General features: G+C 39.7%; 1 protein-coding gene across 1 annotated transcript; it reads right to left on the minus strand.

The window, feature by feature from the left end:
- Positions 1 to 246: 246 nt before the first annotated feature.
- Positions 247 to 10,594, minus strand: cactin. The gene is made up of 10 exons (XM_027150824.2): positions 10,107 to 10,594; positions 8,454 to 9,075; positions 7,484 to 7,579; positions 7,249 to 7,394; positions 6,092 to 6,254; positions 4,852 to 4,966; positions 3,740 to 3,932; positions 2,699 to 2,821; positions 1,848 to 2,203; positions 247 to 1,162 (listed from the first exon to the last, which is right to left on the minus strand). The coding sequence occupies exons 1-10, from the start codon at positions 10,373 to 10,375 to the stop codon at positions 672 to 674; spliced, it is 2,574 nt and encodes an 857-aa protein (XP_027006625.2). The 5' UTR covers positions 10,376 to 10,594; the 3' UTR covers positions 247 to 671.
- Positions 10,595 to 12,908: the final 2,314 nt, after the last annotated feature.

A 12,908-nucleotide genomic window follows, 5' to 3' on the forward strand; every position in this document is an offset into this window, starting at 1 on the left:
TAAGGGAGTTTTTCCTTGCCACTGCTGCCTGAGTCACCTCAGACTTGCTCATTGGGGATAAATACATGCACATTTAAATATATCTAATATTAATCTTGAATATTGTATTCTATTAATCTTTATATTATTATTTATATTAACCTTTTGTTCTATGTTTACGTTCTATAAAGCTGCTTTCAGACAATGTCAATTGTAAAAAGCACAATACAAATAAACTTGAATTGAAAAAAACCACAAACTCATTACTAGGGTTTACTACACAAATTTATTTTATAAAGCATGTGTTGGCTACTAACCAGAAGGTTGTGTGTTCAAATCCCCGCATCACCACGTTGCCACTGTTGGACCTTACAGATAGCCCTTAACCCACTCTGTACTGTATCACATGTAAGTTGCATTAGCTAAAAGTGTCAGTGAAATGAGAATGTACATTTAGCGTTGCTTTTACAGATGATTTTAAGCAAGCTTTGGTTGAATTGCTTATGAAATTAAAATGAAGTCTTTGAGAGCTTTTTGCACCTGTCATTTCGTGTTACAGACACCAATTTGATAAACTCTAGAAAAAATACAACAGTTTATTTTGCAGATATTGCTATTTTCATTTTATTGTTTATCACGTCTGGGGAAAATGTTAACAACTTGTTTGTACAGATGTCATGAGTATCAGCTTCTCATCTCCTGTAGCGATAGCGCTTGAAATGAAACCACAGCTGAAAGATGCCATTGGCAAACTGGCAGCGGAAGCCGTGTCGATGCGAGTATTCCCATTCACGGTTGACTATCTTAAACGCGATGTCCTCGTATGGCGGCCCGGCGTGAAAACGCAGGATGCCAAAGTCCTTGTTGTCCGGACTCGGCTCAAGGAAGTACTGAGGCGTGGAACGTTTGTCGATCAGGTCCGGGTAGAAGATGTTGAACTTGTAACCCTGGACGATTTTGGGGGGTGGGTTGTCAAAATCGTAGTGCGTCTGGTTGTACTTGTTCCACTCAAAGCCTGTGTGCACACGGTTAAAGAAGCGAGGCTTGCGTGGCCGGTATTTGTCAGCCCACATGTACATTTTCCCAGTCAGGGGCATCTCGACGCTGAACTGGGCCTCGTCACCCCCCATGCCCTCTTTTGCACGTCGCACAAACGCATCCTCTGCGCTCTCGTTGGCGTCGCCTGAAAACAAAGCAAAATAATCACAATTTTATATTATGGAGTTAAATCAGATCATTACTGCTACTTAACATCCATTTTAAAGATGGAAGTGAGTATAAATTGTCAGGAATAAATATTATAAAATGTATGAATAAATACTGTGTGCAGGTGTAATGAATGCTGCAACTTTTTAATTTATTTGTACATTTTCTACATTTTAAGCTTAAACTGTAATCAGTCTGAACACAATTATAGCTTAATGATGTCATTTAAATCAAGTTGTTCTATCTTGAATTTATTCACCGCTTGTTATCTAGGATTCTAGTGTCTAAACTATCTACTTGAGTCAGTTGGATGTAGATTCTTGCAACTAGAATTGTTGTGTTTGTGTGTGTGTGTGTTTTCTTTTGCTCTATTACTTCTCCAACAGTGTTTAGATGATGGTATTCATAGTACGTGACCTACTGAACTAGTATCAGGATGTATTTATTGATAGACTTGAAAGCACTTCTGTAAGTTGCTCAGGATAAAGACTTCTGCCAAATGCCATGAATTTAAATGTTTGTGAAGTTCAGAAAGACTTTGAAAACAATGACACAAATTCTGCAATGAGGTGATAACAGAGAATGTGATATGACAAACAGCTGACCACTTCATATTTCCATACTATCTTTCATTTCCCAAAGCAGAGCTAGCATGAACACACCTGTGACCTGCAGCTGTCTGCGAGCGAGCTGGAGGCGCTGGAGGTCTTCTTCTGCATCAACGACATGTGTGTCGAGTGGGAGCTCGGAGGGCTGCAGGAGCACAGGACTGTAACGACCTGAGTCGTACTCGGCCTGGCTCTGCTGTATCAGATCCTCCTCCGTCAGCACGGACTCCACTGCTCCGCTTTTCTCTCCATCCTCACCCTCTTCTGCGTCTCCTCCTCCCTCACCTCCCTCCTTCTCTGCAGAGGCTCTAGAGCTCGGCCCTGGCCTCTCATCTCCACTCTCTTCCTCTTTGTCTTTACTTTCCTCTGCCTGTGAGGAAGACGATCTAGAAGGATTCTCCGCATTTGTACTATAAATAAAACATTAAGAAAAGGTCATAAAAAAGAAAAATGATAAAATCAAGTATATCTACCTTTAGGATAGATTTTTTTAAACTTAAAAAAAAAAATCATTAATCATTAAAATAAAAAAATGACCAAATACATAATATAAAGTATTCTTTTAATGAATTAAAGGAATTATACTGTATATGTGCATACTAAATACAAAATAAAATAGAAAAAACAAACCTACACATTATATACCTACACAAATATGTAAATAGCTAAAGCATAATTCAAATAAAACATTATTGCCGAATACTCACAGAAAATAATACTCAGTAAAATAAATAAAATATATATTAGGCAAAGAAACCACTGTATTAAATAAATAATATTACTGTAACAATATTTAACTGAGATTTTTTATATAATGTTACAGAACTGAAAAGTTATGAAACTTCAATAGACCCAGTGATTATTATCAGGAGTCCTAACAGAGCAGGAGAGAGACTGTAACTCACACTGGATTCTCAGCGTCAGGTTCCTCCTTGATAATGGGGAAGAGTGGTTCACTTTCTACCCCCTGCTCCTGCTTCAGCTTATAGAGTTTCTGTCTCAGGACATCCTGATGCCTCTCTCTCAGTCTGCACAGCACAGAAGTGAAGAGAATATGCAGTGTTAAAAAAATAATCACAAAAAAAAAAAAAAAGAGTACAGTATTTTCCGCACTATAAGGCACACCTAAAAGCCTTAAACTTTCTCAAAAATCGGCCGTGCACCTTATAATCTGGTGCGCCTTATGTGTGCACCGAGTTCCAAAAATCTGTAAAAATGTTGTTGTGTGACTTTGGTAAGCGCTCCGCTTGACTGACTGTCCGAACATTTCCCGCTGATACAGGGATACATACACTACGTACGCTGGCAGTGATAAACCAATCATTACGTAACCAAGACATTACGTAATACATACAGTACGTACGCTTACCTTTGCCACGCCTGCGGTAGGTATACTACTGGTATGTTGCAAAACAACATTTGTTTCTTCCTAACCAATATGCGCTCCACACTCCATTCAAGTAGGTGGCGGTAAATGCACCATAAGTTGGTTTGCCATCCACCAATAAAAATCAGATGCTTACGAGGCACAATTCAAGCTACAGGCTATCAGTTACATGGTTGTAAATGGGAACAGAGCAGCTGCGAAAGAATTCAACATCAATGAATCTATGGTTCGGAAGTGGAGGAAGCAAGAAAATGTACTGCGCCAAGTTAAGAAATTCAGTAGATCAGGACTTTGATGGATTTATGGGAGAAGATTGATTAAAAAATAATGTGTGTGTGTTAAATAGTAGAATAAAGTTAAACTAAACTCACTGTTTTGCTTCTGTTACCTTTTTTGTAGACCGTATGTTTTAGCATGCACCTTATAATACGGTGCGCCTTATGTATGGGTTAAGTACAGAAATAGAGCCTGTGATTGAGACTGCGCCTTATAATCCGGTGCGCCTTATGGTGCGGAAAATACTGTATATATATTCATAAATATAGTAGAAGAGCCGTACCTTGCCCGTGCCATGTAGACTCGCACCTGCTGCATAAGACTCTCCCAGTAGCCGATGTCCAGGTTTGAGCCTCCGGCCTGGATCTTACTCTCTATGTTCATGTTCAGTGCCTGCAGCTGGCTGTATGTTTTACCTTTAAACACAGACTGCACATCTTTACTCACAGAGGTGTTGATACCTTCACGCCGGTCACCTGTGGATGAACAGAAACAGTTGTATCACACTGCAAGAGAGAAATGTCGTTTGTATGATGCTTCATACTGCATTAATTTAACTTTGATAGCAACAGTAATTAAAACTATTGAGTTAAAGAAATAAACCAAAATTCAGACACTCTGAACTGAAAACCAAATGTGGTGGATTATTAACTTTATCATGCTGTATAATGATGTGTGTAATAATGTTTTGTCTTTTTATGTTGGCAAAACCAGAAAAGCATTCCTTAAATTCATTTAAAAAATTAACTAAAACATCTAGAAACAAAAAGAATAACTATTTCAGGCAAAATATTCAAAGTTTTTATTCGTTCCCACTAAAATTTACAAGGACTGAACTTTTTGGCTAATTCCCAGTATTTACCTACTCCCACTTTCCAGACAACAAACTTACATTTTTTTTTAAGTTTATGTTGCTGACACCCCCCCCTAATTTTCTTTCTTTTTTTTTTTACATTACCATTTCATTCAGCACAATTTAATATTACTTATGTTAATTTTTCATATTCTAGCTGTGTCAAAAATGTCAGTTTTAGGTACATCGTGTATGTTACACAGTGAATAAAAACATCTGTGTATTTTTGTCAATGCAAAAGAGGTTAAAAAGGTATAGGTTTAAAAGAGAAAACCAAATAATATCTATTAAAAATAATGGTATTAATATATTATATTTATTATTTAATTAATAGTATTAGAATTTTTTTAAATTTATAATTATTGCATTATTATTTTATTATTTTAATAATTAAATATTAAAATTCTTTACAGGGAAGTTACTTATCTTACTTAAATTATAAACTCATTTGTAAGTGGTTGGTTTTTAACATGTATAATTATGTTACTGTAGCATATTGGAATTTGAGAAATTGTATAAAATGTGATCCAGTTGTGTTTTACCTGGGCCTTTCCCTGAAGCTTCTAGTTTGCGCAGTTTACTGATCTCATCCTCTGTGATAGTGGTCATGTCTCTCCAAAAATCCACATTTTTCCCCTGTTCCAACTCCATATAAACCTACCATTTACACAGAATAAATAAAAGCTGTTTAATAACATCACCTACATTCCATCCTATGAACTTACACGATATGCCATGATAAATACTTCACAAATATAGCAACAAGCAGCCAGCATCAGGGTTTAATCACTTAAAGGTGGGGTGTACGTTGTTTGAGAAATTGTGCTTAGAAAACTAAGTTTGACCAGCAAACAAAACAAACAAAACAAACGTGTAGCCAATGAGCAGAAAGGGGCGGGTCTTGTCAATATGGGCAGAGAGAATGTTCAGTGTGCATGTGTGACATTAGCAGAAAGCAAACCATTGACATGGCATATAAAAACAAATAAACAAAGCAAAGAACGGCTTACAATAGGGCAAGAAGTAGGACCCGTGTAAATATAGGATCAGCTTTCCAGCACTGGAGAGAACTGAAGGAGTGAGAAGGCCTGCGATGGGATGCTGAGGGACTTAAGTAAAGTTGGCCACATATTCACAGATTCAAGATTCCCAAGTCAATAACTCCTGAGCTAAACACCGTTACTACACAAATAACACATCTTTTTTATGTAGAGAGGCAGCTACAACCCAACAAAATACACAAGTCTCTATGTGCGGACGACTGAGCGACAGATTCCAAGGGACCGTCTGCAAAGTGCAAAACCCGAAAAGTGAATACTAAAAAATAACATCAATCTAGCTATCAAAACAGAGGTGGGACCCATTTGGGTTAGGGGCGTGTTTGTTTTGGTGATTTCAATTGTCAACATTGGCTTTCAAACAACGTACACCCCACCTTTATTGATACTGGAACACCAGAGAATCTTCTGCTCTTGATTTCTTCTGATCTAGGACTATGACTAGATTTCAAAAGTAGATTACATTTTGTTTCAGTTGAGTGCTATAACCAAGCATCTAAACAAATTTTTGATCATTGTTGTGTTACAGTTTGTGTACGAGAACTCGTATCATCCCTCAAAGTTTCACATCCTAGACCACAGGTTTGGGCTGAATGTTCAGTTTTAAGACATAACAATAATCATCATCATCATCATCATCATAACAATACAAAGCAGGCTATTGATTAAAAAAAGGAGGAGGATAGGAAAGGCATTCAGGGTTGTCTAACTGAAGTGCACACACCTTGATGTCCTCCAGCAGGTCGTCCATGTCCGTGACCGTGAGTCCATTCAGGAAGGTGTACGGTTCATGCATTTCTACAGAAAGGTCATCATCTTCAGCGCTGATGTATTTGGCCAGCAGGTCAATGGGCTTGGCTCGGCCATCTCGGATACGGATCTTAGACCTGCACGTGTAAAGCAACAAATTATAAACAAATTTAATTCACAGACATGTTTTGACAATTTTAAAGCAGCTTTCATAACAGTGAATCGGGAATTGGCAGATAGAACGAGCTCCGGAAGTTACTCCATATGTTTATAATTGGTTCATTATTAATATTTCTCCTTTTGCTGGTCTAATGTCTCTGGTAAGATGCCACATGTTTGTCCATAATGGTCCATATGTTGGATGGAGATAATGGAGATAGCATTGTGTTGTGGCTGTGTTTTGCTAGAAAAAGAACTTCAGCTATAATGAATATACTGTATACAGTATCTCACAGCCATTAATGTCTAAACCACTGGCCACAAAAGTGAGTACACCCCAAAGTGAAAATGTCCAATTTGGGCCCAATGTATCAATTCTTTTGTGGCCATCATTATTTTTCAAAGCACTGCCTTAACCCTCTTGCGCATGGAGTTCACCAGAGCGTCACAGGTTGCCACTGGAGTCCTCATCCTCTCTTCCATGACATCATCACAGAGCTGGTGGATGTTAGAGACCTTGCGCTCCTCCACCCACAGATGCTCAATAGGGTTCAGGTCTGGAGACCTGCTTGGCCAGTCCATTGCCTTTACCCTCAGCTTCTTTAGCAAGGCAGTAGTTGTCTTGGAGGTGTGTTTGGGGTCGTTATCATGGTCGAATACTGTTCTGCGGCACAGTCTCTGAAGGGAGGGGATCGTGCTTCAGTATGTTACAGTACATGTTGGCATTCTTGGTTCCCTCAATGAACTGTAGCTCCCCAGTGCCCTTAGGGTGTGTTGAGTTATTTTGAGGGGACAGCACATTTACACTTTTATACAAGCTGTACACTCACTACTTTACATTGTAGCAGTGTCAATTCTTCAGTGTTGTCACATGAAAAGATCTAATAAAATATTTACAAAATTTGAGGGGTGTTCTCTGATTATATAGACACTGATATATATATATATAGTGTGTGTGCATGTGTGTTATACCTGAGCTTGGCCTGATGCAGATGAAAGTTGTCCTCTTGCTCTGCCCAGGTTTTAAAATGCTCTGCTTCCTTCTCTCTCTGCAGCATCTCCAACTCCTGCTCCCGCATGGACTTCTCCCGTTCTCGCTCCAGACGTAACTGCTTCACCTAAAACATGTTCCCGTCCCTGCCTCTTAAATATATTCAGTCTTTTTTTTTTAAATGCTTACAAACACAATGACCTTTCTGGCATTTACCTTCTGCAGCTCCCTGCGATTCTCCTCCTGGATAAGCTTGTTCCTCTCCTTCAGCTCTTTTTCACCCAAGTGCCCAATTCCCTTCAACTCAAGAGCCTACAGAGGAAACACATCATGGACAGGTTTAAAATGGAAACAGGTTTATTTCACAGGTTCTATTTGCTTTTGACAGAATGCTTGATTCTGATTGGTCAAATGCTGTTAATTAATTTTCTATAAGAACAGCTCCGTCATTACACTAGTGCCAGCTGTAATGATCTAATACCTTATTGTTTCTATAGTAACCATGTACACCAGACTGGCAAAGACAATGTGGCCCATTATTATGAAACAGTATTTTTCTATTCATAAGAAGTTATTTTTTCATTTGTTAATTTTTTTTGAAGGAGTCTAAATGTCACAGATGTTCTACAACAATAAATGTTACTAGAAAAGGATAAAAAGTAATAATTACATCCAAAGTCCTGTAATGGTGATTATTGCTGCTCGCATCTGCTTCTCACTTCTAAAGTGGTAATTACGAGTATGTTGTGTTCTCATGTTTTGTTGTTGGAAAGAACATGGACGATACCAGGTTCATTAATTTTGACACCATGACACATTAGCCAGTTAATTAGCTTACTGACTATCAAGATATTTTTTGTTTTCATGGGGTAAGAAAAATGCACAGAGGTTTGCTGATATACATAAATAAATATGAACATAATGGCAACACAATTAACTGCAAAATGAACAAACAGTACAGAAACTGTACTCTCCTCTGCTATTCTAATAGTTAATCATTTAATCACAATACACTGTGCTGTTGTTGGACAATAAACACACAGTGTGATGAGATGCCTTTATCACTGTGTCATTTACTATTTCCATTAACAACATGCCTCATCTTGTATCATTTACTTAATGTTTTAATGCCATTAATCTTAACAATGTAATATCCTTCATTACCTGACATAAGACATTTTCCTACCTTCTGCCATTTGAAGGTGCCCAGCAGGTTGTTGTCTCCAAACGGGTTGTCTGCATTAGTGTATCCCATGTACTCTTCACTCCAGCCCATTTTCTCACGCTTCTTCCTCTCCTTGGCTTCTTTCTTAGCTAGTCGACGAGCTCTCTTCTCTTCTGGAGTCTCCAAAGCCTTCATCATCTCCTTCTGCTTCTTCCGCTCTTCTTTGGCTGACAAAGCAACTTTTCCTTCTTTATTGTCACCCTGCTCAGAAGCAGAAGATGCGGAGGACACTGACGAGCCTGAGGATGACCTCCTCCTCTGCCGTCTGTCCTTGGTGTCATCGCGATCGTTCCTCTTCCTGTTCCGGTCCCTGTCCTCGCTCTTCCTTTCCCTCCCTCTGCTCCTCCTTCTGTCTTCATCTCGCTCCCGCCGTCTCTCTCGGCTGGAGCTCTTGCTCCTGTGCTCAGCACTCCTCTGTCTCCCCCTGTCTCTGTCCCTGCTGTCTCTGTCTCTCACATGCCGTCTCTCCGCACTGGAGCGTGTGCTAGAACGAGATGAACTCCTGCTCTGCCTGTGCTCTCGTTTCTCCTTCCTTTGACTCTTCTTATTGTGTTTCTCTCTATCACGGTCATCAAGCGGTGAGCTAAGTGCACAGACAAAGGTGATTCTGTTGGTACTATTTTCACTAAATGTCAGACATAAAACAATTCATTGGTGAAGACATGAGAACTGTACATGCAAAGCTGTGCTTAAATCTCTTTGAAACTAATTTTATGTAATACAGGTGTGACCGATATAAAAACATTTCTGAACGAAAGTCTCTCATTTCACTGCAGGAAGTAAACAATAACAACTGCACTGACTTACACCAAATACACACTCTTCCAGTATACATCCATGTCTACACCACCACCATATCAAACTGTTTTGCACACTGTTTTAGCTCTTTGCACATGCTGTCTTTCACATTTCAGTCGATTGCTGTTTTGCCCAATACAATACAATTCCAGTATTTCTGCACATGCAATATATTTACACTGGTCAGTGCTGCTTTTGTTTATTGTCTAGTATTTTTGTTTGCACTGTCTTTGGTCCTGCACTGTTTACACCAGGTTGCACAGATGCACTTTATGTATCCATGACTAACTTGCTTAAGCCCTTAGCTCGGTCTTTGTTCTATGTAGCACCATGATCCTGGTTAAACATTGTCTCATTTCACTGTGTACTGCAACAGCTATATATGTCTGAAATGTCAATAAAATCTACTTGACTAGACAATAAAGCTACGGGTCACTACTAACACCACCCACACATATTGTTTTCACTTGCCAACATGCAAGACTTTTCATGGTGAACTTTCTTACTTATACATAGAGAACATGCGAATATCTAGATTTAAAATTAGAGGGAAATTATGAGGGTGACGCTTTTATGTCAATCGAGTAACGAAACAATTTTGGTTTGCTCTTTCTCTAGGAAAAAGTTTGTTGGAACAACTCGGATGTATCTTTTGGGGTTTTACTACGCAACAAAAACGCATTGTTTACAATGATCAGTCAGTCAAACACGAGGAAAGCTAGCAAGCCCCAAGAACCAGGAGCTAGTTACAATCAGTGGAAGATCGTAATATCTCAATACATTGGTTTTATTAATATGTTCAGTGTGATCACATACTTGTTTCTGTCTCTAGCAGCTCCACACGAGCGGTGTCTCCTTGCCCGTGTGTCGCTGTCTGAATCATTTGAGCAGGCGGTTTGTTTTTGTCGTCTCTCTCTAGAATCATCACTGCTTCTCGACCCGCTGCTCTCTGACCGAGTTCGTCTTCGTGCACCTTCTACATGTCGATTCCTTTCTGTATCCTCCGGAGATCGAGATCTGACTTCTCTACTCTTAATTCTTTCCCTTGAACGGGAACTAAATCGCTCATGTTTCTTGGCTTCCATATCAGTTCGCGCTTACGTTGGGGTCCTGGAAGGAGCGAGTCGCGTAAATATCTCGTCAGAGCTTTAAAGTAAATAAACTATAAACGTACGCTTGTAAGTGAAGGAATATCGTTTGTAGTCTTCATCCAGACAAAAATATATGTGCATGAAGATTACAAGCCTGTGTAGGATTTCTGAGTTTACTTCTGAGCAGGCAAAGCTTAGGACGCCACAATCATAGGCCTTTTTAAAAACACCATGAATCACTGATTCTGATTCTGATTCTGATATTTGCACCCAAGACATATTGTGTGCCAACCTGCCCCCAAATTGTTTGGACTGGTGGAGCTAGAGGGTTTGAGCTAGACACACCAAAGTTGCTATCGTTACTTATAAGACTGGCCTCTACATGTGTGCCAAATTACATAACTTTCCTACGTATGGTTCTATGGGCTGCCATTGACAGAAGAGGAATAATGATGATAATAATAAGAACAAGTCAAGTCAAGTCACCTTTATTGTCACATCACCACGGCACATGTGCCGTGTTGAGTAAAATTCTTGGGAGCGAGCTCCAGAAATTGCAGAACCATTTACATACAATAGTAAGAAAATGTGGAAAGGATGCAATGTGCTCATACATAGTCAGTACACACAGTGTACTACTAAACATATATATACCCATACATGTATGTATGTATAAGTATAAATATAAATAATATATAAAAGTATTATATACATGTAATATATATGTAACATGTTAAGGTGCAACAGACTGTACAGATACAGAAATGTCCTGTGGTACCGATAGCTTATTGTCAGATTGTTATTTTAAATTAAATGCAGTGTGTGTGTATAGTCCCGTGTGTATTGATGCAGTACGAATGCAGTGTGCGTGTGTGTGTATAGTCCAGTGTTGAACTGTTGAATATTGTGGAAGTATGCTGTATGCTGTGTTAGTTATGGCTGTTAATTAGTCTGATGGCCTGATCGAAAAAGCTATCCCTCAGTCGACTAGTGCGGGATCGGATGCTGCGGAGACGTCTTCCTGAGGGGAGCAGAGAGAGCAGTCTGTGGGATGGGTGGCTGGAGTCATTAGTGATCCTCCGAGCTTTTCTTATACACCGCCTGTTGTAGATGTCCTGGAGGGAGGGAAGCTCACCTCCAACAATGTGGTTGGCAGTTCGCACGACCCTTGTCAGAGCTTTACGGTTGACCAGGTGAGATCCTCACTGATGTTAACACCCAGGAACTTAAAGCTGCTCACACGCTCCACAGGTGTCTTGTCGATGGTGATGGGTCTGTGTTCTCTGCTCTGTCTCCTGAAATCTACCACCAGCTCCTTGGTCTTGTCAATGTTTAGTGAGAGGTGGTTCTTCTGACACCATTTAGTCAGGGTGCTCACCTCTTCTCTGTAGGCCGTCTCATCGTTGTCGGTGATCAGCCTTATCACCGTTGTATCATCAGCGAATTTGACGTTGGAGCAGTGTGTGGCTGTACAATTGTGTGTATACAGGGAATACAGGAGTGGGCTGAGGACACAGCCCTGAAGAGCACCAGGATCAGCGGGGATGAAGTATTGCTGCCCATTCTCACCACCTGACTTCTGCCTGTCAGGAAGTCCAGAATACAGATGCACAGAGATCTGTTTAGTCCCAGAGTCTGGAGCTTCGCCACAAGCGTGGCAGGCACTATTGTGTTAAATGCTGAGCTGTAGTCCACAAACAGCATTCTCACATAGGTGTTCTTATTTTCCAGGTGGGAGAGAGCAGTGTGTAGGGTGAAAGCGAAAGCATCATCTGTGGAACGGTTGCTGCGGTATGCAAACTGTAAGAAGAAGAAGAAGAAAGAAGAAGAAGAAGAAGAAAACCGACAATAACAATAGGTGTCTACGCCCCTTTGGGGCTTGACCCCAATAATAATAATGGATCTCGTATTCAAGTTAAGAAATGTAATTATATTGATTCAATATTTGATTTGATCAGAATCAGGTTTATTGGCCAAGTGTGTTGACACACAAGGAATTTGGTTCCAGCTGGTTGTGACTCAAAAGTACAGACATAAATAACACTATAATATAAAACAGGATAATACAGACTATATAAGACAATACAGACGATGAGATACAATATATACAGTATGAGGATTTAAATATAAATACAGAATATACATCAGATCAGTTATGTACATAAAGTGTGAAAAGTTCATGGTAGTGCAAATAACAATATTGTGCACTATTATGCTTTTTGTACAATAAGAAGCAGCAGTAGTGTGTGTAACATATATGGATGATTGTGGAGGTTGTGTCCAGGGTGTGAAGGGACAGCAGTGATTTTTTCCTGCCTGGTTTCTGGTTCTTGAATGGTACAAGTCTTGGGGGGGTGGGCAGGGGGGCACCATTTATTTTTTCTGCTGTTTTTACTGTGTGATGCTGTCTGTTCCTGTCCTGTTTTTTTTTTGCTGCTCCAAACCAAATGGTATTGGATGTGCACAGGACAGATTCAGTAACTGCAGTGTATAACTGCATCAATAGCTCCTGTGGCAGACAATAATT

This window comes from Tachysurus fulvidraco, chromosome 22 (assembly GCF_022655615.1).
Source record: "Tachysurus fulvidraco isolate hzauxx_2018 chromosome 22, HZAU_PFXX_2.0, whole genome shotgun sequence".
Classification (NCBI taxonomy): Eukaryota; Metazoa; Chordata; class Actinopteri; order Siluriformes; family Bagridae; genus Tachysurus; species Tachysurus fulvidraco.